The sequence below is a fragment of the Gobius niger genome, assembly GCF_951799975.1.
Source record: "Gobius niger genome assembly, chromosome: 13".
Classification (NCBI taxonomy): Eukaryota; Metazoa; Chordata; class Actinopteri; order Gobiiformes; family Gobiidae; genus Gobius; species Gobius niger.
In genome coordinates this window covers 28,222,531-28,249,301 of record NC_136864.1, presented here as the reverse complement: position 1 = coordinate 28,249,301, position 26,771 = coordinate 28,222,531, and the positions used below count along the sequence as shown (strand labels likewise).

At 41.0% G+C, this 26,771-nt stretch overlaps 1 protein-coding gene and 1 long non-coding RNA gene across 4 annotated transcripts in view; one reads left to right on the top strand and one right to left on the bottom strand.

The window, feature by feature from the left end:
* The window catches only part of LOC306973284, a 547,876-nt gene that overhangs the window by 414,364 nt on the left and 106,741 nt on the right, over window positions 1–26,771 (bottom strand). The gene's annotated exons all lie outside the window — the stretch shown is intronic.
* LOC306973255 (CMP-N-acetylneuraminate-beta-1,4-galactoside alpha-2,3-sialyltransferase-like) overlaps window positions 1–26,771 on the top strand; it is a 133,866-nt gene that overhangs the window by 48,440 nt on the left and 58,655 nt on the right. For all 3 annotated transcript variants that reach the window (XM_079570164.1, XM_079570163.1, XM_079570162.1), the window contains 4 exons: window positions 9,297–9,391; window positions 17,370–17,433; window positions 17,522–17,617; window positions 18,592–18,778. In XM_079570164.1, coding sequence (XP_079426290.1) covers window positions 9,297–9,391; window positions 17,370–17,433; window positions 17,522–17,617; window positions 18,592–18,778 — 442 coding nt within the window. The remainder of the gene's footprint in view (window positions 1–9,296; window positions 9,392–17,369; window positions 17,434–17,521; window positions 17,618–18,591; window positions 18,779–26,771) is intronic.

Here is a 26,771-nt window from a genome sequence, read left to right as displayed (position 1 = left end):
TGCTAACAACATCTTTGGTCGTTTTGCGTGACTCTGAGCACACAGTTCTTCCATACTGTGATATGTTCTTACCTGAGCTTAGACAAGTTGATGTTTACCTGTCTGGTCGTTGTGCGTGCCTGTGAAAGAGCGTGGTGGCTTCCAACTTCACCCCCATTTAGAGCTATGGGAATATGTTGGGAGAGGCCAAATGCTAACAACATCTTTGGTCTTTGTGCGTGCCCTCAGTCACTCAAAACGACCAGACAGGTACGTATCAACTCGTCTAAGCTCAGGCAAGAGCATATCTCAGTATGAAACGGTGCCCTGTTCCTTTAACATTGGTGCGTATTAGGCCTTTCAGTGACCCAGCGGCTGTATGGGTGGTTAGCTTGGCCACTTTACTTTCCATCCTGGTGGCCTGTAGGACGTATACATTCCATTCAGAAATCCTACCCGAAATGAAGTTCATCCTGCTTCGTCCTGCCATCATTTAGGCCTGATGGTGTAGGCATGTTTTTGACGCACATCTTCATAAGCAATGGCACAGATTGGTCCATCCATCCATTTTCTTCCACTTGTCCCATTGCCGGGTCGTGGGGGCAGCTGTTGGAGTTGCCCAAAATCACATTGCACCAGCCCCCATGGCTCCGCCTGCAGGTGGTGGGTCCACAGAAGGACGGCCTCACGATTCTACCCAGGCCTGTTGGTCTCTCATAAGGAGCTTTTGAACCGCTCTTTGTCTGACCCGTCACCTAGGACCTGTTTGCCCTGGGAGACCCTACCAGGGGCACGAAGCCCCCAACAACAGAGCCTCCCCCAGGATCATTCGGGCGCTCAAACCCCTCCACCACGTTAACTTAAGGTGGCGGTTCCAGGAGGGGATACAGAATGGTGTCTTTTTATTGAATTTTTGTACAGATTGGTATAAAATGTTTATTCTATAATCTATTCTTTTCCTCACCTGTTGCAGTATTATTACATATTGTCCCATGGAGTGACAGTTCTTTCCATTCAGAAATTCTTTGTTTAAAGGTGCATTATGGAACTTTATATATGAAAAATAAACTTTATATTATTGCATATTTGACCTTTTAGTGACCTTGCGACTGTATGGATGGTTAGAATAGTGCATTTGCTTTCCATCACATTGGCCTCTATGACGTGCCAGGGTCAATAGATTTTTAGGTATTCTGGATGTTACCATAGATATGGTTCCATCAGTGGTCAAAACTTACCAGAAACTCTAAAAACAATTGATCCTGGAGTGTCATAGAGGCCAATGCGATGGCATCATCCTAACCACCCACAGCTACAGCTGCTGGATCACTAAAAGGTCAAATACGCACTAATATCAATTTGGGCCAATGTGGATGAGAGAGATTTCTCAAATAGTTTATTGTTTGTTGGTGAACACTCAGCTGTGACAAGGCATCTTTATTTACACCACACATTTCGTACACAAGGCAACCCAATGCGCCAGTGACCGCTCATCGCATCACCTGACCGACGTCCAGCGTTTTTAAAGCACACTCGAAATGTCTGCGTCTGCTAGCATTTAACACCCGCACCGTCCATCACCGAAACGGGGAAAAATTGCCAATAATTTCACTGTTCTCGTGCAAGGGGGCGAAAGTTGAGAAAACCTACTTAACCTCGGCGACTCCGGGTCCAATTACTCCCGGCTTCCCCTGTGCAGACCCTGCCCTCTCTGATCCGATTCGTTTTCCGCACGCCGCGCCGTTTCCCCCAACACTGTTTGTATTGCAGTCCTAAATCACGCGCTGGCAGTGAACCCGGCGCGGCGCGGTTATGAAAATATGACCCAGGGGAGATGCGCCGGGGGGGGGGAGGGGTCATTGTCCCGTCACCGCCGCCGCTCTGTGTCTTGTCAGGCGCTGAGTGACTGGCTGTCGGTCAAAGCTCACTGACTTTATTTATAGCGCGCCTCGTCTCACCTCACGACTCCTGGCTTTAATGATTTTCTATTGGGTTTGGCAGGGAATGAACTGGAGCCTGTGAGTTTTCAAGAGCGGAGTCAAATTTTGGGTAACGCATTGTGAAATTAGTAGAAATGATTGTTGCCGAGCAAGGTAATATTGAGATTTTAGTTTGGTCACCCCTATTGCTTGTTGAAGTAACTGTTGTTTGAAGGTAATGTCTTTAGGATCTGCTCTTCGTGCTTTAAAAAAAAAAATGGCTTGGTTTGCCTAACGTTGCACAAGGACACACATTTGACTCTGTGAACATCTTTGTAGAAATTACAATATCATTGACTGGACTGGGGCTTGCCTCTTATAGTCCCTGGTTAAACCCATTCAAACAACAGCCTTATTAGACACATAAGAAAGTCAGTATTTGTTTTGAACATGTTAAAGGGGGGGGTATTCTGCAAAATTGACTTTTTCAAGCTTTACATCATGTTATTACGTCATTCCCTCATTAAAAACATGCCTGAAGTGTTGCCTTGGCACATTCACGTATTTTGGAGTAATCTGTAAAAACTCTGATGGCGGCCATTTTAGGGATAGGTTTGCCTGAGTCCTCCTAGGAACGCCCCCACCTCCTGGAGACGCCTCCGAGCTTTCGTCACCAGCCGAGTAACCGACCACTGCTCCTCAGCAGAACCCCCTCCCCACTGATGCCACAGACAGCGTGTGGAGGGGGCGTGTCGGAAAGGCTCAGAGGTTCTTAAAGAGACAGAGGCCTATTTCAAGACATTCACTACAGCCATTTTGAGAGAGACATTTTATACAAGGCAGTTATTCTAATTTACTGCCTTTACAGACCAACAGAAGGTTTGGTCATCATTGTAGTGTGATATAGACTGGTGCTATGTGATTGAAAAAAGCATAATACCCCCTCTTTAACCTTGTATTTAGAGACACAAATCATGAAAATACAAAAATCTTACGTATCCTACATTCAAAGTCACTTTATGGTTAAGGGTAAGCTAGGGCTGTGCAATTAATCGAAATTCGATTACGATTTCGATTACAACAGTAAACAATTACAAAATGAGCATAATCGCAAAAAATCGATTATAATTTTTTTTTTTTTCTTTTTTCAAAAACTTTTTTCTTTTTTAAAATTTTTCCACATTTTTTTCCTAATTTTTTATTTGGGGATTTTTGTCACTTTTTTGCTGGATTTTTGTAATTTTTTTGCTGGATTTTTGTCACTTTTTTGCTGGATTTTTGTCACTTTTTTGCTGGATTTTTGTCTTTTTTTTTTGCTGGATTTTTGTCATTTTTTTGATGATTTTTTTTGATGGATTTTTGTCTTTTTTTTTAATGTTTTTTTGTCTTTTTTTTGATGGATTTTTGTCTTTTTTTGATGGATTTTTGTCTTTTTTTGATGGATTTTTTATCATTTTTTTGATGGATTTTTGTCTTTTTTTTTTGATGGATTTTTGTCATTTTTTTGATGGATTTTTGTCATTTTTTTGCTGGATTTTTTATCATTTTTTTTAATGGATTTTTTTGATGGATTTTTGTCACTTTTTTGATGGATTTTTTTAAAGGCAACAAATAATCGTTTGAATAATCGTGATTTCAATTATGACAAAAATAGTCGTGATTATTATTTTTTCAATAATCGAGCAGCCCTAGGGTAAGCTACGGTATACTTTAATACTTGTACGGAAATTCGTGCATTTGACCCATCCTCAATGCCATTGGGGCAACATAGGCCGGCGCTCAGGGACCCGTCTCCACAAGCTAATGGTCAGAAACACCTGTCTGGAGGATTAACCTATAGTACAAGCTCTAAACCACTGCGTCACTGGGAGCCACAAGGAGCCACAATAAAACAGTTGTTCAGTGAGGCGATCTCCTTCTCCGTAGCAGAAATGGCTTTGTAAGGGATATCCTGTCAATTGTTGCAAAGGAAAGGACTTTATTTGTATAGCACCTTTCACAGACACGGTCAGCGCTTTACATGGGTCTATTTACAGTCAGTCCATACTCGGTGGTGGTAAGGAAGGAAGCATGCAAACTCTACACAGAAACGCCCCCGTCCTGCCCCCAGGGATTGAACCCGGGACGTTTTGGCTGTGCAGCACGAGCGCTAACTGCTGTGCCGTCCATAACATAACAGATGCCAACCCAGAAGTCTCCTCCGCATTTTCCATAGACCAAGCTGTTCTTTACTCACAATGCTTTGAACTGCGGTGCCATTGAGTTGGTTAGTAATTAGCAAACAGTTAGAGCTTGTATTATCTTTTAACCTCTTAACTCCCACCCTGAACTTGTTTTCTCCGGTTCTCCAAATTCTCCAAATCTAAAAGCTTCTTCAAAACTGAGGCAAAAAACGAGAAGAAAAAATGAGGAGGTAAACGCAACAAAAAAGCGCTAAAAAGTGACAAAAATGACAAAAACTCAACAAAAAAGTGACAAAAGAGCAACAAAAAAGTGACAAAAAAACAGCAAAAAATGACAAAAATCCAGCAAAAAAGACACAAATCCTGCAAAAAATAACAAAATTCCAGCAAAAAACAATGACAAAAATCCAGCAAAAAAAAGACAAAAATCCAGCAAAAAAAATAACAAAAATCCCTCAAAAAAAAAGACAAAATTCCATCAGAAAAAAGACAAAAATCCATCAGAAAAAAGACAAAAATCCAGCAGAAAAATGACAAAAATCCAGCAGAAAAGTCAAAAATCCAGCAAATAAAAGGACAAAAATCCAGCAGAAAAATGACAAAATCCAACATAAAAATGTCAATAATCCAGAAAAAAGAGACAAAAATCCAACAGAAAAAAGACAAAATTCCAGCAAAAAAAAAAAAAAAATCCAGCAGAAAAATGACAAAAATCCAACAGAAAAATGTCAATAATCCAGAAAAAAAAAAAGAGACAAAAATCCATCAGAAAAATGACAAAAATCCATCAGAAAAATGACAAAAAACAGCAGAAAAAATGACAAAAATCCAGCAGAAAAGTAATAAAAAAGTGACAAAAACACATAAGAGAAATTAAAAGTGACGACAATGGCAAAGTGGAGAGAATGCATTTGGTTTTGGCGGGTGGTAAGACGTTAAACATTCCCTTGAGTTGGGGGTTGAGCAGTTGGCGCTCTAAGCCCGCTTTCAAGCCGTCCTTGTTCATGATAGTTATTTCGCATACCAATACATTACTGTATTTTAAAACGTAAAATACACACAAGAACTATAGTATATGACAAGACTTTTTCTGTACGTTCACCTGCAGTGTTCCCTGTCTGGTCACAGGTGGATGGATGCTGGAGTCGGGCCTTCTCTTCACACATGTGCCTCCTCCTGACAATCTTCTGATGATGCCCAGAGAAGGTCACACGTGTGTCTCCGAAGGCTTTGTCCTTTTTCACAAACTAGCTTGCGACGTCGGCCATGTTTGGTCATTGCGCTGCAGAGTCCCATTGTTTTCTGGGAAACTCGAAGTGGGTGTTTTACCATCACCAAGTCCAGCTCAAGAGATCTACCGAGAAATAAGAGATGGGGTCTGAGTTGTTGAGATGCTTTGAATGTTCACGTCGTCTGTCTGTTGTTATAAGACACAGCAGCCTGGCTCCGAACACATCAAAAACATCAGTTTAACATTCTTTAAAGGTGAGCGATTTAGTGCAAGCACTGGCTTTGGCAATAACAATCATTACTATCATATTCAAGCTCGTCTCACCTCACAAATCACAGTGTCATTTTAATGTCTCTGAATCCGGTGGAAATGACACGGCTCCGATATTTAGATGCACAGACTTTACATGTTTATTAATGTTCCGAGAAACGATTGAAATATCTGGTTTTGCATATGTTTAATTTATGCATATGAGATATATCGTTCAACAAAGTGAAACCTGGACATTCGCCTTCACCTTAAAAGTTGTTTTAGAATCACAGCTCTGCCTTTCTGACCAACATGACTCAAATGTTTTTGAATACTGTCACCACTTTTGACCGCTACCATGGCTTTCTTACCTGCCCACCATCTCCATTTTAACCTCTTAACTCCCGCCTGAACCGAGAGGATCTTTTTCCTCATGTCATCAGATTTTTTTTCCATCATTTTTTTGTTGGGTATTCAACTCATTTTTGTAACTTTTTGGTAATTTTGGTCAAATTTTTGTCTTTTAAGCATTTTTTTTTTTTTATCAATTTTTATTTTTATTTTTTTATCACATTTTTGTAATTTTTTGTAATTTTATCATCAATTTTTTATCAATTTTTTGTCATTATTTTGTCACATTTTGTTACATTTTTGTCATTTTTTGTCACATTTTTGTCATTTTTTGTCAATTTTTTGTCACATTTTGGTAATTTTTTTGTCATTTTTTGTCACATTTTTGTCATTTTTTTGTCATTTTTTTGTCATTTTTTTCACTTTTTTATCACATTTTTGTCATTTTATCAATTTTTTATCAAGTTTTTGTCATTATTTTGTCACATTTTGTTACATTTTTGTCATTTTTTATCACATTTTTGTCATTTTTTTGGTCAAATTTTTATCACATTTTTGTCACATTTTTGTATTTTTTTTTGTCATTTTTTTGTCACATTTTTGTATTTTTTTTGTCAATTTCTTGTGACATTTTTGCCACTTTTTTGTCACATTTCCATCATTGTTTTCGTCTCAGTTTTATTGCTATTTTCACAGCTTTTTTTCCTGAAGCTTTTGGACTGGGGTAAAGCCAAACTGGAGAAAAAGTGCTCGGTTCAGGTGGGAGGTAAGGGGGGGTTAAAGAGGATAGTATTCAAAACGATTTGCTGGGTGGAAGAACTTTCAGCCATGAAGTGAATGGTTTGTGAATCCAGTCACTTCCAAAAAACGATCAGTGAAAACATTTTTTCCTAAGCCTTGTCTCCCCCATTGAGTTGTATCGACCCCTGATCCATGACATGAACACAATACAAGTTTTGGAATACGAATCCCATCAACCCCTATATATTCTGACCAAAGCGTATCGTCCTTGCCCTCATGGTTTCCTTCACTTTCAGACCGTGTCACAGACGGAACTGGCCAACAACCATCTACTAATCACCCTCTGATTCCTGTAACTCCTCTGCATAAACAAAGTGATTCAGTAGATTTGTCTCTTGCGTGGAATCACAACAGACCTTACACGAAAACACTGTCAGGCGAGCTGCATAGACCTCCACACGTGCTCGCACAGGGGGTCACAATAACAGACATCCATCCTGCGTCCACGTGGGCCAGGGCGGCGCGTCCTGCACTGGCTCAGGAAATGACTCCTTTTGATTCTGAGGATGCGATTACTCAAAGAGATACCGGAAAAGGAACATACCGCAGTTCACGGGACGTCAATCATGGATGGATATATATATATATATATAAAGTACAGTTGTTACTCTAATCTGACACGATGTTTTTGTTTGATTTACCACATTTGGATGGATTTCTATCGCCCTCTGCTGGAAGTGGTGCAAAGTGAAGATTTTTCCAAGGAAAATTAGCAGCAAGGCTAATGAAGCTAACAGATAATTTTGTACTATTTTTTATATATTAAGGCCCCCCATTATATATCACAAATGAAATGTCCCTCTAAGATCCAAATCTCTTCCTCACAGGATTCCTGGCCCCAGAGATAGGTACCCTATTGTACATATTGTTCATGTCAGGGGAAACCAGAGCTTCTGAAGGAAACCTATAGACATGGGGAGAACCTGCAAACTCCACACAAAAAGGGAACCATAGATAGAACATCAACTGTTTCTGCCAAGGTCACCATTAAGGCTGTGATTGGCTCTGATGTTAGGGTTTGTCTGTGTTTAAAGTCCAGACAAGGCATGGGATGGTATTGAAAGTTTCTCTCATGATTCTGGATAAAATAATTGTGATTAACAATATTATCCATCCATCTTCCTCCACTTGTCTGTTGCCGAGTCGTGGGGGCAGCCATCCGAGCTGCCCAAGTCCCATTGCACTAGCCCCTAGTGCAATGGGAATAATTTGAACCATTTTGCATTTAAAATACCTTATATTTGAGCAGCATCTGCTTCGTGTTTGTATAAGCTACGCAGCGGCGGAGTGATCTGCTAGAAAATAGTCCCTCAAAATGCGATCATTCATGTGATGCAAGGTCAGTTATATTCCAAAAAATATTCTATGGACACAGACATTTATATGGTTAGTCTGGTGTTATAAGTGATTTGCCTCAGGTGCACTGTGGAGCGGGTCACACTGTTTTTAATGCAGGCTAGCTGCCTGATACCATAGAAATGCGCTAGTCTTGCACAAGCCTAGCGCCACGAAACTCTTCAAACATAAGAACTGCATGAATTACAAAAAAAAATATCTACAGGTACCAGCAACACTCGGGATAACTAGGAAATGAGGCGCTATATCAAATATCCTGAAATATCCCTTTAAGGTGGCAGGTCTATTTTTTAAGGGGAAGTTTTTCTATAGTTTTTCTGAGATGTTGACTGTGTGGAAGCTTACTGCTAAGTATTTTTTATTGTAGCAAGCTAACCGCCAACACTCTGGGCAGCAACAACCCTGTCTCTGAAAGCACTGCAGAGAATATTGACTCTCCAAATCACAAAGCAAGTGTCACGGATGCCTTTATTAAGTTTAAAGAGAAGAAGCAGAACTTCGGCAGAAGCATGCTTGTAGCGGCGAGTGTGCACTCCGTTTACATAGTCATGTGATCTGGGGTGATTTTATTTAGGTAATAATCTACATAAACGCTGATCCAGGTCCAGACGCCTTCACTGAACTTGTTCTGATCCTGTTTGTGGTTAAAACTCTCTTCTCCCATGCTGATGCTGATCGCATGTTTGATGGTGCAGATCTTTTCTTGTGCACTCTGCTTGTGTAGTTTAAGTTTATTTTATAAAACGTAAGGATACTTTCTATCTAACACGTACGTCATTTATACAACAATTATACCATCACTCAAGTGTTAAAGTAGCCGTAAAAGTCTGTATAAATGGTAATATAGGACCTTTAAATACTTTTTTGTGGTAGATCTACCTTGTTCAGTTCGATTTGTATTCTACTCGGACAAATCCTCGAGTTTCCTCCCTGTTTATCAAGGCGCTCTGCCCCGGCCGTTTGACCGACAGCCCCGAGGCCCAAGTATGTTGTCTGCGCACATTTATCACAACAATGTCTCCGGTAGTTTAGGTTTCTGTCTTTGAGAAGTCCCCAAGCCAAACTCCAGTCTCTACGTGCTGACAGACACAGCTTCATCATCCCCGATGCGTTCCAAAACGTCCTGACAGAAAGAAAACACGTGTACAAGGTGCTGTGTGTCATCCTCAGACCTCGTCTTGTTGTAATAATTCTCGTGTGTCTGTGTGTGTGGTTTGTGTCTTGCAGATTCATGAAGCCAGCACCCATGTTTCTGGACCGGAACTTCAAGCGTCTCGCAAAAGTCAGCAACTACTTGCCTCCGTTTGGATTTAAAACCCAGGGTAAGGAAGAAAAAATTATGGCCCAGATTGTCAGATGGTGTTTTCCATAGATCAATCTACATTTAGTGAATGATGACACAGTGGTTAATACTCATGCCTCACAGGAAGATCTAGGGTTTCTTTTGCATTACTCCACCCATTTTCTTTACTAGCTAACGTAGCTAACAATCAATGGAATTTGACCTTTTTTTGTTTTCACTTACACGGCCAACATGTCGGAAATCATAAAAATGTCTTCATCTGGGCCAAAGATGTAAAGTCCCATCAAATGGTAAAGTGATCATTGCAGTGCAACAGGTGGAAAGAGTTCTGTTGAGAATCTCTTTAGAATAAACAATTTGGGTGCGTGTTCGAAATGAGCCACGTCCACATGCTTTGAGAGCCTGAGGAGGAAAGAACGGGACTTGCGTTCTTTGGAGACGCACTGCTGGATGAACAAGATCGTAAGATGATCCAGAATTGTCAAATGTAAGAAAAATCATCCCCACAAAAGGGTAAATTTCAAATTCCAGGCATTTGGGGTAACAATGAGGAACAATGAGGACATCTGGTCACCCTAGTCAGCCTGACGTTGGCAAATTGACACCACAGGTGCCCTGAGACGACCTGTACCATCGTTTCAATCAATTCCACACTTCCGAAATATGTGCTAGGTCAATGTCGAGTCGAGGTTCTCATGTGCAAACATGAGAGAGAAACATGAAAATGAACCAAACACATGACGTGTTTCCCAGCATGTTAAACACCACGGCAGCAACTCTCACTGTGACAAACACATGCTATTGAAGTCCTCTTGGCATCTGAAGGCCATCCCAGTTTGATTGTATTACTTTGAAGGCTGGACTAGTATGCACCCAGAGCAAATGGCTACTTAATATGAACGGTGGTGCAGCGGTTAGCGCTTGTGTTTCATAGCTTGAAGGTCCCGGGTTCTATTCCCACCTGGACGGGGCTTTTCTGTGTGGAGTTTGCATGTTCTCTCTGTGTCTGTGTAAGTTTCCTCCAGTTTCCCCTACCACTAAAAACATGTACAATAGGCCAAAATGAATGCGAATGTGTTTGAGAGTGCACATGGGGGATGACGGATGGAAATGAGCCCATGGCTACTATCCGGCGTGGCATGTTTACATGCATGAGTCCCATGTCCATTAACATGCACTGTCCCAACCAAATAAACCAATGAATAAACAAAAGAACGGACTGTAACGCCTCTGATCACAGCTGATTCTACCGAAGTTCTGACTTTACTCTAAAGGCGACATGCAAGCAAAGCAAAGGTCACCCTTTCTCAGTGTGTGTTTAAGCTGCTGTGGACGTTAGCATTAGCCATGTTAGTATGACTTTACAACAGAGGTGGTATGTACAGCATTGGCCCAGCATGATAAATGGCAATTTAAATGAGTGACCAAGCCCTCAGGCTATAGCTCAACGTTCTCCTTTCCGTTGCTTCAGTTCTCCTCAATTCTATCCTGTCCCCTGTCTCGCAAATGTTTTTTCAGTTCTGGCACACTTAATATATTTATGTCCAACTTCTGCCACTGCGCAACTCGACTCAACACTGACCTAACACTATTATTAGTATTTCAGAAGTGAAGAACCGATTAATCCAAAATCAATAAACCCTTGCATTGGTAGTGGTTCTGATACTTTGGAAACCAGAGTGGACGATGCGCTGGACTTTGTGACCTCGTCCTTCTTCAGGTCTTTCGTATCTTCACTGTTCGTCCAGTGAACTCGTAGCATCACTGTCGCACCACAACAAGTGCGGGGCGCCATGGAAACAGCCCGACAACGTGCTCGCCCGCACGTATTACAGTTCATGACTTCAGCCCGGGCCCGTCTGAATGTTACCTTTGTGCCCCCTGGTCGGCCCCCGCGATCCCCACCACACCTGGGGCCTATCGCCGACTGCTTTGAGCGCTACTCATGTGGAGAGATGGGACGTGTGCTCCGTGAAAAGAACGCAACAAAAGATTTCAAATTGGGAACATGAAGTGATGGTGGTTTATTTTTTTTACCCCGTGGATTTTTTGATAGTACACGTCTCAAGGCCCTGGAAGCATTTGCGGTTTTCGGCGATAGGGTCTGTGTAAATAAATCTTGAGCTGCACCCATTGGTATCTTAAGAACACATCATCCATAACCTCAAACAAAAGGTTGGCTCCTAAAAATAGAGACCGAAGTCTATCTGATTCTTGGAAAAGTACATCCACTGATGTTTGTCAGCTGTTTGCATAACGGCGTTTTTAGCAATAAACGTTTAATCAAAAGACTAAAGTGAGAAAAAGATATGAGATAATGTGAAAACGCTTGGCATCTTTCTAAAAAACAATAGTAAAGGCTTCATTATTTATCTAACGGGAGGTGAGGATAGGGCTTCTTTTGTTTATAATCCAGGCTGTAGCCATTTTTTTTTTCTTTTCTCAATTTAATGTCAGAAAACAATATTTCGAATCTCCTTTTACATTAGGGTTCTGACAGCACCTTTGTGTCAGCCACTTTGGGATTTACGCTGGGTAAATATTAGATAATGGCCCTGAAACAATTACTTCCTCTTAATTCTAATGTAAAGTGACTCAAATATATCTGTGCACTTGTTAAAGCAGTACTAAGTAACTTGTCTTTCATCTCCCCCTGGTGTCTCTGGCCAGAAAACCACAATTGCAACTTAACTGCCATCGGACCGGAGCAACCAATACACACTAATGGAATTGCGAAGAAGAAGCTAGCAGGCTAACGGGCAAAGCTAACTGTGGGCTAGCGCCACTTAAACAGTATTTACAGCCAAGTTTGAGTGAAAAAAAATATCTCCATTGTAAAATTGGTACATTGTACAATATCCCTCTCTCCCTTTGTCTTTTCTGTCAGCGTAGTATTTACTCTCACAGACAATTACTTAGTAAAAAAGTCGTGCAGTGGCGTTAATGGCCTCTAGAGGCAAGAGTTACTTAATACTGCTTTAAGTTAAAAACAACAACACACTTTTCATATTATTAGATGCATGAATGATCAATGTGTCCCTGTTTACAAACACGGATGACTAGATGACAGAGAACTGTACAAAATATAGCAATATGTAAAAAAAAGTTAGTTATTTATTAAAGTTATTTTATTCCTTGAACGACAGGCAGCCAGGGCAGAGACCTGAGCGCTGGACTAATATGGTTATATTTCAGGGTTCAGGGACCAGTGAGCCGTTACTGTAGTCGAAACCCTGAGGTTCCCAAACGTCTCAGACCAGGACCCCCAAAATTATACTGCAAACGGTCCGGATCACCTAATGCAAAAACTCGTTCATAGTACAAATGGTATTGCTGGGTTGCAGGTTCTAGAATGTGATGATGTCATCGGACCCAGCGGGGGGCAAGAGCCAGTTTTTCCTATTAATAACATTACACTTTCACAAGTCGTAGCTAAAAAGAAAATATATGAATTTTAAAAATGATCTTTAATATCAGTCACTGGGTTCAAGATCTCTCTGTACAAGACCAAAAATTACCTCAAAAACAAAATAATTTTTCCTCTATATAATAGCATAGGCCTTTAGAACGCTGTGATGACACCTGCAACCCAGCAATTAAGCAAAAGCATTTCAAATCTGCTTTAGTAATAAATATTTACTTTTTTGTTTGACCTCGATTTACAAATCTATGTTTTTCTCAATTAAGAATTATAGAAAATAACACTATCATTCGGTCGAAGTACAAACAACAAATGAAACTTTTTGGTGGGGTTTATGGAATTATTCAGAAGTGCAAAGGCAAATACTAGAGGAAAGAAGCTGCTAAAAGACGACTATGAAGGCAAGTTACATGCCAATATGCTAACACCAGCTAAAGTTGTGCTAACGGGGCCAAAATGCTATCTTTGGCAAAATCACCTTTTTCAACCATCTGTTCACATTACGTTAGGATCAGTTCAGTGCTTTAATGTAGCGCATTTCTACCTGCTTTAGGCACTCAAAGCACTTTACATCCAGGAACCACTCACCCATTCACACCAGTGTATACGCAGACAATGGAGGCAAGGTGGGTGAAGTGTCTGGCCCAAGGACACAACGGTCCTGACAGTGGAGACACTCGCCTTACAGGGTAGACCAGGCACTGGGCACTTTTGATTTTGGTGGTGTTTTAGTTCTGATCAAAAAAGTGATTAGCTCGGTAAAAAGCTGCCACTTCAGGAAAATGGCTCTTGGCACAGTAACTTGCCATTTCCACTTTGCAGTTTTCTTCCCAAATAGCGCTTTATTTTTTCTTGTCCCATCGGCTCCGGCATCCTCCCAATGTTTCGTCCCACACTCATCCGTCTCCGTCTGCTTCCCCAAAGGCATCGCTCATTGAAATGTTTACCGCGGGCACTTGGAACAGTTAGCCGCTCTGTCATGCGCGTACGCCAGCGGTGCCCAGTGCGATTTGTCACTTTTCACCCACTTGGCCGCCGTGTGGTCCGGACTCGGCGCTGTTTACTCTGCCGGGGTGATGCTTGATGGCGCACTTCAGCACCGAATCCAAACACTGGCCCCCAACGCGTTTTAATCATTAGAGCGGCGAGCTGTTAGCAGGGGGTCACGGGGACATGCTCACAAACGCTTAAGAGGCTTCACTCTCACTTCTCCCGCACTTTTACCCACATAATCGGGTTTAGGCGAAGAAAAAAGGGAATAATCGCCAATTATTTTTCCATTTCCTTAAACAGCCACTTGCCCCAGAGCAGAGATTGGTGGTTCAATGGCCCACACTACTGTTCTGTCAACGAGCAACACGTTTCACCCACCATTGTGAATGTGTTGATGCAGCCACGGGGGTAGACCAGCAGAAACAAGGCTGCAAATCAACGCCATTGCTCCCTCCGACCACCAACCACTTACTCACTCACACACTACAGTGCAGTCAAGTGTTTTCACCGGTCAGACTAGGGTCAACCAGGCACAAGTTTTGTGACAGTTAAAGTGATAGTCTGTAAGTTTGCAAAGTGAGGAGAGATGAGAGTGAAATTTCAAAGTAAACAGTCAAATTCCCCCCCTCTTTAACCAGAAAGCCCTTCTTAGTTTGCAAAATGAATAGAGCAGGAACAGAATTTTCAAAAGTAAATGATCAAGCTCCTCCCCCTGGCTCTTGATTGGACCTGACAGGCTGGTTCACAGGAAAACCTCGCCTCATTGGTCAACGCGGGAGGATACTAGACCTTGATAAGTTGCTGAGATGGGCGGCACGGTGGCGCAGCGGTTAGCGCCTCCGCTTCACAGCTAGAAGGTCCCGGGGCCTTTCTGTGTGGAGTAGGTTTCCTCCGGGTAGTCCGGTTTCCCCTACCACTAAAAACATGTGCAATAGGTGAATCCTCCAGCCAGGTGATTCTGACCATCAGCCTGGCTCCACATCATGGAGATGGGTCCCCGGGCGCAGCACTGCCGTCGACCACTGCTCCTTACGGGTTGCCCCAGCGGCGTCGAAGGATGGGTTAAATGCAGAGGACAAATTTCCCTACAGGGACAATAAAGTATACAAACAAACAAGGAGGGACTTTACAAAAATTATATATATTGGTCTCGCTCCGTTATATCTAACTGAGTTGGTGACCGTACATCGCCCCAGCAGAGCTCTCCGGTCTCTGATCAGATGGTTCTGGACGTGCCCAGGTCCCGGTACAAACAGTGGGGCGATCGTTCTTTCAGGGTTGTAGCGCCTAAACTGTGGAACAGCTGCCCCTCAGTCTGCGGGTTCTCACAGAGCTGTCCCTCTTTAAGTCTAGATTGAAGACACATCTTTTCAAACTAGCTTTTAAGCCTTAGATCGCACTTATTTGATTGATTGATTGATTTTTTTAATGTTGTTTTTTCTTTCTGTGAAGCACTTTGCTCTTCCTTGTGTTGTTGTAAGGTGCTATATAAATAAACTTTGATTGATTGATGATATATTATTACTTACTTTACTTTTCAAAATGTAAAACCAGGTGGTTCATTTTGCACATTTTGCCTCCAGATTATCACTTTAACGTGCAATATCTCCCCTTTTCTCAATAGTTCTCTATGTTCCGCTTGTGAACTGGCATTCGTTTTTTTGGCCCATCTTTTTTTGACCCCGGATTCCTGACCTGCCGCGTGTTCCATTTTTAAACACCCAGTGTCTTTCGGGCCGAAGTACAAGTGCGAGCAACTAAAAATGTTCCCCTAAACAAACAAGACGTATAGTAATAGCTAAAAGTGTCTGGGATGGCTGCAGCGGAATGCCCTGAACATGAGCGGAATGCCTGCTATGAGTAAACGCCGCCGGAGTGAGCCACGCGGAGAGCTGGTACTTGACCAGCAGAATGCGCTTGTTTGAAAACAGCATTCCTCCCCGAGAGCTTTTATGGAGCGTTTGTTCACACTCATGCATACCGCGCTCCGGGGCACTGTGGTTTATCTGCAGGGTCCCCCCCCCCCCCCCTTTGGCACAGGTCTCACTGCTAAAGCTGGCCTTATCTCCTAAACGGATAAACACAGAGGTGACATCCTAATCTTTATTTCTTTAGACCACCTGCGCTGACATTACTCACACAGTCTGGCTTTGAACGGGGCCAAAGTTAGTTTTAGACGTCTCGCACCATCTGAAAGGTTTATTTTATTCAGTCGCCTAAAGTAAATTCTCAACCCACACAATTATGAAAGAAAAGTTGGGACAGACTTGCGTGTCCATGATGAAGAAATGCTTAATCTGGCTCAGAACCCATCACAAAATAGCAATGGCAGCTCATAGAGATTCCTTCGCAAACACCATAACCAAAAATATAAAGTCTCCACTGTGGATGTTAGTGTAAGAGGAGGAACATGCCTGTGCCATCAGGGAAGAATAAATCCATTGATGAAATAAGCTGGTCGTGCAGGATGTCCAGGTAGTCAGCTGATGTTTACTTTATTAACCCCTGTAGGGAAGTTCATTGTCTGCATTTGCCCCATCCTTCGATGCCGCTGGGGCAGCCTGTAGGAGCAGTGGCCGTCCGGCATCCCGGTACCCATGTCAGATGAGGAGCCAGGCTAGTGGTCAGAAACACCTGCCTGAAGGATTAACCTGTTGTCAGTGTTGGGGAGTAACTAAATACATGTATCTAGAGTCGGGCTGAAACAACTAATCGATTAATCGACAACTAATCGATTACTACTGTTTTAGTAATCGATTATTCCTTTTCTGCTAAACACAGACTCAAATAGAGCAAATATTGCACGACAATGAAGTATTTTTGATGAAAAAACATTTTGTTTTTAAAGTTAGGGTATGTAGTGTTTTGTACATTGTCAATTTCATAAATATCTGTCTGAGTCTCATCCAAATCAGAATCACAGTTAGCACTTAAAGCTTCTTACCAACATTCACTTTAGGTTTACTACGTCAGAAAAGCTCAAGTGGCATCACTTTAGCTTTTTGTGGTAAAAAGTTTGAAAAAATATATTTCATACACCTTTCATAGCCAAGCGATTAATTGTAAAAGTAATCGGTAGATTAATCAATTACCAAAATAATGGTTAGTTGCAGCCGTAATCTAGAATACTTATTTAGAATACTCATTTTGAGTAACTGTATTCCGGTAAAGTTACACTTTCATTTGACAGTATTTAGAATAGAGTTACTTTCCAAATATTAGGGGAATACATCCCAGTATCAAACATAACATTTTAGCTCCAATATTATTAAGAAAGAACTTTTAAGCCTAAAATAAAATAAAGATTAAAGTGCCTTCCTTACATTTGATACAGACAGGCAATACATCTAGATCCTTTTTCTGTCGGCTTCATCAAATTTTGCTCCAAAGTAGTATGATCATCCTAAAAATCCTATTTCTGCCTCATATCTTGAAAAAAATAATTGAAAAATATAGGTTTGGGGCATTAAATGTGACTTGCTGGCACTGGCATAAACCATGTATTGAGCAGTTTGTGGTTGGATCTGTTTATAATCTATGTGACTTTGGTGTTGGCTATAAAATAGATCATTATATTTTGCAGAGAGAATAATAGACGGCATCCTAGCTGCCACGAAGAATTACGGGCTGGGAGAGGAGTTGGACAGGTAACTTCAACATGCCTCTTATACCAGCGCTCATTGTACTACTAAGATTTAATTATTATTTTTAATTTTTTACCTTTGTGTCTCCCAGTTTGAACTGTAGAAGGTGCATCATTGTGGGAAACGGAGGGATCCTCGCCAACAAGTCCCTGGGCTCCAAAATAGATGATTATGACGTGGTGGTCAGGTAAGTCACAACACAGAAGAGGCATCGAGCTGGTTCCGTTGATAAACAGTTACGTTGGACACTCCTGTCGTCAGCTCTTACGCTACAAATGTGGCTTTTGATCCAGGTTATCTAAGCATTAAAATATTTGTATTCCATTGGTTTGCTGTTTTATACACTAAATAACATTTTATTTCAAGGGCACTTAAGTATTTTTTTCTTTAAACCAAACCCTTAGTGATAGTCTGTAACTTTGCAAAGTGAGGAGACATAGGGTGAAATGTGAGAGTAAACTCCTCCCCTCTGAGACCAGAAAGTCTAAGTAGTAGTAGTTTGCAAAATAAGGAGAGCAGGAAAAGAATTTTGAAAGTAAACGATCAAGCTCCTCCCCCTCCCCTCCTGATTGGACCTGACAGGCTGGTTCACAAAAAAAACTCATCTCATTGGTCAAGGCGGGAAGATACTAGACTGTCATTAGCTGCAGAAATCTGGGAAGGAGGGACTTTACGAAAAATAATTTAGGTGTATTTGTACTTACTTTACATCAAAGTGCAAAACCAGATGGTCGATTTGGCCCATTTTGTAAAATTTGTAAAACATTTAGACTTCCAGACTGTCACTTAAATGTTTCAGACAGTGAAAAAAAAGAAAATTATATCTTCTCTACCTGAGAAGTTGGCCGCTATTTTGTGTTTTTGAAGCAGGTTATTTAGCCAGTTATTATTCATACCACTTATTTAAACTGAGTTGTCATTTCTACTTTAAAAATGTAAGTATTTTCTATATGAAATACGTTAGCGCTTTCAAAACTTTGACTTTTATTTAAACCAGTAGCATCTGTTCTTTTCCTCAAGTAATGAAATCAAGCACTTCTGACTAATAGGTGTTTTAGATTATGTTAAATGGATTAATTTAAAATATTTGTTAAACTTCGACTCCACAAATCAACCAAACCGCTTTTAAAGGTTCCCTGCTGTGTGCGTGTTTGCCGGCAGGTTAAATGAAGCCCCGGTGAGCGGCTACGGCAGGGACGTGGGGACCAAAACCACATTGCGAATCACTTATCCCGAGGGAGCCATCCAGAAACCGGAGAACTACGAGAAGGACTCGCTGTTCGTCTTCTCCGCCTTCAAACCTCTGGACTTCAAGTGGCTACGACACATGGTCTTCAAGGAGAAGCTGGTAAGGATCATCACGGCCGGATTAGCATTAGACGGGCTGAGTCGCTTCACTACACCAGTCGCTGTCTATTCTCTCAAAGTCTGAAGATTAGCTGGGATTATGGTTTGCAAGTTTTTCCAAGTCTGAGACGTAGAATGTCATGGGAGAATAGTCTAATAAAAATCTAAATAATAATATAATAATAACTAATAAACATTATCGATACGAATTTTGAGGGCTGGACTTGTCAGAGGGTCAAGTCAAGTCATAAGTGATGTTATTTGAGCAAATCTAGTAGTTAGAAACTAGAGCTGCTCGATTATTGAAAAAATAATGATCACAATTATTTTAGTCATAGTTGAAATCACACAGGATTATTTGTTGCCTTTAAAAAAATAGTCTATCTTTATTTTATCTATTTATTAATCAAAAAACTATGCTGAATATTTTATGTTTTCTGAACAGTCATAAAAGTACAAATGATTTCAAGTTTGCCTTGAGTGAGGAGAGGTCTCTGTTTCACACCTGCCCCCTGCTGGCCAGCCCGCACACCCGCGCTGCCTGATGACATCATCACACAGCGCTGCTTGTTTTTATGTCAGGCAAAAGCAGGAGCCATGGCACATGAAATGCCCAGAAGTCTGCTTTGCAAAAAAAAAACAGAAGTTGAAAAAAATATATGAGCAGAGGGAAAGAAGTGACCTGAGGCACTCTGACTTTGTTAAAAGTCCTTTATTGAATGGACATTTGGACGCGTTTCGACCTAGAGATGGTCTTCCTCAGGGCATTTTGGACCTACTGATGCACTCACTTTTTTCTGTTTTTCTTGAAAAAAAACATATTATTTATTTTTTTCAATTGATTTTTTTATTTTCCCATTATGCTAATTTTTAATCGTTAAGTGTCATCATCGAAATCGTATTTGAATTTCAATTAATTGCACAGCCTTGTTAGAAACCATCAGGTATGACTGAGAAATGAGTATCGGTCCAAACAGATACATTTGAGTCTATTCTTTTGTTAAACCTGCTTATTGGCTTTGATGCATTTGTTTGAGGCTGTGATTCTGGACTGGTAGCGAGAGCTTCAAGGAAAAAATGTTTGGTCCCTGTTTTGGGGATTTCCGTTCTAGTCATGGCATAAAAGATCAAGCAGTGTCATTATTTTCAAAGAAATTCAGAATTAATGCATGCTGACAACCGCTTAATTTAATGAACAATTGATTGAATGACTTTTAGTGCTTTCTAACGGCCCGTGGAAGACATATCCTCAGATGTGGAACCTAACGATTAAGATTACTGACAGTCTATAGCAGGGGTAGGCAACGTCAGGCCCGGGGGCCAAATCCGGCCCTCCAGCACAGAACCTCTGGCCCCCAAGATGATTTTGAGAGATATTATTATTCAAATAAAAGATCAAAGTAGTAGTAGTACCTGTAGTATAAAAATGTAGTTTAAAAATGCGACAAATAGTGTCAGTATTTTAAAAATGTCCTGTCACAACATCCCACTTGGTCATATAATGTTAAACAGTGATTCTCTACTGGTGAGTCGGGATCCTAAAGTGGGTCACGGAACCATTTTCAGTGGGTCGCGAGTCTATACGCAACTTTTATTCAATATTTTCCTTCTGCAACTGCATGGAAACACTAACTGTGTGTGTTGAAATGAATGTTATTGGGTTGTTTTGATAATGATTTCAGTCTTAATGGGATATCTACGGCTTGTTCAACAAAAACTTGTGTGGAAAATCCAATATTTTATACGATATATGACAAATTACAGTTATATTTGGGTCCTCGGCTCGTCATCCGAGGGTAATAGTGGGTCCCAAAGCCCTGCCACTTGGGAACCACTGATGTAAAACATTGGCATTTGCAGAAAATAGTTCTGTACTTTGGGCTACAATGTTGAGGTTCGGCCCTTGGGTGTTTTGGCAATGATGAAAATCGGCCCTCCGCTACGCAAACTTGCCTACCCCCGGTCTATAGTATAATCCACATTGTTCAAAGAGGAACCCCCCTAAGGTCCAAAGTTACTGCTCTAACATTTCTTTTTATGAGCTTTTTTATTCGATCTGATTGATAACAAATGTTACTGCTAGCATCTGACTAAAAATAGATCCGCCAGTGATGACCACGTTCTAAAAGAGACCTCATTCTTTACACTTGTTTGCTTGAACCTGTTTAAAGCTCTCGTGTTTATTTCCATCGAGTACATACCTGATCGCATTTCGTACATTCCTCCCCCCTGTTAAGAAATATAGGCCATTTCGCCGAGTCGACAGTGCTGTATACTGTAGCGAAGATGCTCCGCATTGCTCGAATGCCTGAGACGCAAGGCGCAGTTGAGACGAACCAAAGACCAACTCCATTGTGTTATGTAAAATACTTTGGATTAGCCGCTCGAAGCATTTTCCAATCATATTTCAGGGTGAAGTGGCTGCTTAATCACCTGACAGGCCGGACTTTCCCTTATCTCTCCGACCGGTGTCCTCTTGAGTCGGTGCCACTAAAACCCTCCTCTAAGCACTTCTATTATGATTTTCCATTCGCTGTCTTGTGTTACGCAGAGCCCATTCAAGCAGAGGACAATGGGGCACTTAATAAGGCCAGTCCTCAAATCACTTCAGAAATGTAACTTGGCACAAGGGCAATTTAGTGCTCCGTTTGGAAGAGTCAAAGCGCTTCTTGTATGCGCCGAATGAGGAGAGATTTTTCGCTTAAATTTGCAGGAGGAATTCACTACAGCCGGATGGGTCGCACTGAGCGGGACAAGCGAGACATGCGATGCAAAATCAACCTTTTTTGAGCTTTTAACCGTATTACAAAATTGTTCCCTCATCAATGATCTTTGCAGGCGGCTGGGACTAGCTTAGGGCTAGCTTAGGGCTAGCTTAACTAGTATTGTGCTTCCGTGATGAACAATTTCATGTAAACTTCGGCAAATGACGACTCCTAAAGATGTTTTATGCCTTGTCCTGACATTAATAAAGAAGTTGTTGTAATTTTGTCTAAATTAGCGTCCTCCGTGCTTGATGCTACGTTGCCGCTAGCTCTTGTAGCTCATGCTAATTGTTCTGAAGTCCTAGTCAGCGATTAAATTAACGTTATACATAAATCTCAGTCGGATCTTTTAGTATTGGACAAATTTGGCTGGCCAGCATAGTATTTAGCTTTATTTATGCTTTGGTTGTTTCTGTTTCTATTTTAGTTTTGTTTTTTCTTAGCTGATAAAGTGCACCAGTCTGTATTTGCTTTATTTTATATCCGCACAAAACTATCCCCCACAATTGTAAAGCCCAATAATCCATCACTGGACCGGTTCTGAGCAGCTCGGCGCTCAATGTTTGTCTGCAACAGTGCCGTGGATATGCTAGCATGTCATTAGTTGAAAATGAAAGCTTGTTGTTGTTGTTTTTACGTTTTATATCATGTCATTCCACATCTGCCTTAACCTTACTGTGTTTTCTTTACATTCATAGACAGTATTTCAAATATTGAATCGTGCTGAGGTACTCAAAAGGATGTTGTAAAGATTCAATAATGCATGATATATGATATGATATGATGTGATGTGATGTACTTTAAAGAAGTAACTGTTTACCTTAATAAATCCTTTTCATAGTCCCTCCGGGGGTAATACACCAATATAATATATATATGTAATCACCAATATACACTAATGGAATCACGAAGAAGAAGCTAGCAGGCTAACGGGCAAAGCTAGCTGCGGGCTAGCTGTAGCCCCACTTAGACAGTATTTACAGCCAAGTTTGAGTGACAAAAACGATCTCCTTTGTGTAATTGGATGTACAATATCCCTCTCTCCCTTTGCCTTTTTTGTCAGTGTAGTATTTACTCTCACAGACAATGAGTTAAAAAGCGCAACATGCTACGACACCTGCAGTGGCGCTTATGGCCTGTAGGGGCATGAGTTACTTAGTTGCTTTAAAGGGTATCTAACCCCCCCTTCCAGAGGCTCAGTCTGAGAGTGTCAGATTTGAAAATCTCAACAGAAAAGGGGCGTTGCCTGGAGGACTAAGGGGCACGCGGGAGGGGTGAGGGGTGGGAGGGGTTTCGGGGTCTGATTGACAGGCCTGAGTCATTTGACTAACGATACACTCGCAACGCTCCTCGTAAACAAAGTTCGAGCACAGCGAGCTAACTTATTTAGCAACATGGTGAGACAGCTCTACAGCTCTCTTTACACAGGACAGGCATCGTGGCAGACAGCGGCCTTGTACCCGAGACTGCTCTGAGGCGCGGGGTTATTTTATTAGTGATTCCGCTGTCATTTGCAAAGCTAACGGCTTAGCATTGAGCTAGATCGATGTTAGCATCGCAGCTAAGGGACCAAACGTAACTGTCCTGGCTGCTTTCAGAATATACCGATCTATTTTAGATGTAGACTTTCACTGTGGTCTACATAGGCATTGCAGATGTATCTCAGTGTCCCAAGCAGAGAATGTGTGAGGTATAGAGACTTGATTATATGTATTACAAAGCTTTATTTTATTTATCTCACAGCAAAGTGCACAAAACATGTCACATAAAAAAAAAAATATTGTGCAAGAACACTGTCCTAGAAATAGTTTTCGGTTGGTCATTGAAGATAAAGCAGATAAATCATCCATGTTTATCTAAAGGCTTAACTAAGGGTCTGTAACATTAGGCTCTTGGGTCCACAGAGTCATTTCTATTATTACTACATTTAGTGAATTACAGGTTTAACCAATGTAACACACGCACTGAACTACCACGACAATATCAATCAATCAATAATGACAGTTTATATTTAATTTGAGGATCAAGCTGCATGTGGTACTCTATTCACTTAGTCTACCTAGATGTGTGCAATAAACAAATTGAACAAATAAAATTTAAATTAATACTTGCCATACAATATCGAACTTGACTGTTTAATACTTAATTTATGGAATCAGAACTAGAACACACTGAACTGAATTTTTAAATGTGGCTCGATCATCCATCAAACTTTGATACGCCTTTTAGATTGATATAATTACAGTTTTGAGGGGAAAAGGCATTAAAAACATAGCAGTAAAGCTGAATTCTTGCATCCACAGTTGAGCTACAGGATGGCTTAAATTAACCAAGTAGCAGTAGCTCATGTACAGTATGCTGCATGCATGCAGGTCTTCTCAATGCACGGGAGACAAAGTTGATTCTTATGGCTATACAGTTGTTGGGTTGCAGGTTAGTGTTCTAAAGGCCTATAATGTTATATAGAGGTACAATTATTTCATTTTTGAGGAAATGTTTGGTCTTGTATAAGAAAGATAATGGACCCAGTGACTGAAATTAGTGATCATTTTTGTAATTCATACATTTATTTTTTTGGCTGCAACTTGTGAAAGTGTAATGCAGTTAATATGAAAAACTGGCTCCTGCCTCCCCACTGGGGAGTGTGACATCACATTATAGAACCTGCAATCCAGCAATACCAACTAAAATAATTACACATGCACCATTAAATTTTCAGCTTCTAGAGACAAAGTAGTGCTGGTTCTACCTCACCAAACCATCCTGTGAAATATCTGACAGAAACAGCTAAAGGCTTCATTTTGTTCTTGGATTGCTGATCAGTGTCTACAATTAAATCTTGCATGGAACATTGATTTCATCTACTATGTTGTCCAGTGGCATGTCAGCTTATAGAATTCTTCATATTGCAATGTTTACTCCCATCGTTCTATATGTGGTTGGCGACTGTCCTTGTCCAATGTGCCTCCATTTCCAGAAACATTCTTTCTTTGCCCGATAGAGAGGTCGTCTGAAAATGTGAATTGAAATGCTATAAAAAAATTAAAAAAACACACAAAGACATAAATTACTTTAAAAGGGAAGTCTGTCATCAATATACTGATCAAATGCATCACCGTATGATCCGATACATACAGTGGACATGAAGAATGGTTTGCATGCATTTTCTCCACCTCTTTCTCCACCTCTGACTCTGCATGGACAAGAAAAGTCTGTTACAACTCAGCATACATTTTTGCGTGCAAGATGTGTTAGCATCATTCTAATCTACATTTAAAATATAGTCCTCAATAAGGCAAAAAACTGTTTTCAATGAGAAGAAATATAAACCACTTGGGGAAATAGTAATATAAACAAAATGATAGGTGTCAACAAATGCATTTATTGGTCAACACTAAAAACGATTCTCCCACTTAGTGGTGTAAAATACAATACTCCTATGCTACATTTGTTAGAATTTTAATGCGAGTTGAGCAATATTGTGATGTGCTCACCTACAGGTACTTATGACAGTTCAAATGAGTGGCCAATCCTGTCTTGCACACACCTCAAGCTGGAAAATCCAGAAAACCACTCATACACGGGCTTTTTTCATCCACTGGACTTTGGTTCATGGTTAGCCACTGCTGTCAGGCAACACAGTCTGCATTCTGAAAAGATTTTGTTCCATACTGCCAGGCCAGTCTGAAAATATAATAATGCATATTCCACAGTCAATCCATAATCATCTGAGAATTCTAATGGTAACTGGTGCATTATTTCCCTGTAATCGCACAGTTTGTCTGAAAATCATCTTCTATATCACTCTACTGCAGCAATTTCCACAGTAATGATTAAAAATTAAGCTACTATTGTTGTGGAAGTCGCTTTAGATAAATCATCTGAAAAAACTGACTCTGCGTTGTGCATTAAACCTGTGTAATACACAGCTTCTTGTTGTTTAATCCTTACTTATTCTACATTTGCTAAACTAGCACTATAGTCTAGCATTATAAACTAGCTATGTAATCTACGTAATATATTTGCCACACAAAATTATCAAGCCAAAACTTAACATGCTCACCTTATGTCCTCTTGAAAAATCTGGACCTGTGCCTGCTCACAGCCTCCTGCTTGTCTGGCCTCTCATACTGGGCACAGAGTGGTTCAGGCACAGGTACTTTGTCTGTGTGCTCCTGGTATGGGAGAGGATCCTCAACCACACTTTCAAACAGCAGGGCCATTAGTTGGTCAATGTAGACTGTAAACAAAGCACAAAACATTTGTCTTTGTAAAAGCATTGGTTGTGTTGTTTTTAATGTGACATACCTGAGGTAGCTCTGGTCTTCAAGGCTCGCACGGTGTAGTCGCCACGTTTGTACTTTGGGTACACTATCGCATACCGCAGTACACCTTCAAGTGTTGTAGCATGTGACCTTGTAGCATTTTCATTGTAGTGCAGGGCAGCAATTTGCAACCTACAACATTTTTAGGTACAGATTCACACAACATTTTTTTTTTTTAAATGTATGTATGTATTACCTTGCTAACATTCCTCTGAAGGAGAAGCCTGCACTTTTGGGGGAGAACCTAATTATCAGGCTGTGGAAGGCCTCAAGGGTTGACGTGTGGTACACCGGGCTGATTTTCTCCACATCCTTCACAAAGCGTGGAGCCAACACAATGTCACTGAGCCTCTCACATGCTGCTGTGCCTACAGAGTAAATTACCATGACATAATTGTAAAGCAATTTTTGTTTCGAATGACAATGCCAACCTTACATTTTTGAAATGTACATAAAATACAATGAGTAAAGGGCCAGTATTACTGATAACAAATGCAAAACTTACTTGGTTTGAGCCACACTCTTGACCCTTCCCCAACCAGAGGCCCGTGTAGGCACCGAGGGAACAGGGCATTGTCGTGCGTGTGCACATTCTGCATGTGGTTGGCCACAGACGTCCACTTAGCGACAGCCTCTTGTCCCGAGGTGGAAGTCGAAGCTGCCCAATAGAGGTGATTTACCACGCTTTTTCTCCACTGGCCAGCGTCCTGGGTGCTCTTTCTCTTTGCGAGCTCATCAATTTTTTTCCCAATTCCTAGAGTTTAAAATACATATTTACTAAATGCAGAATAACCATAATATTACACAGCATTCCCCAAATGCATACCCTTTCCCATGTGCCATGGGTCAAAGTAGTGCCTGATTTCCTTCTTTTCCTCCCTTAAAAACTTTTGCACGCCGGTGT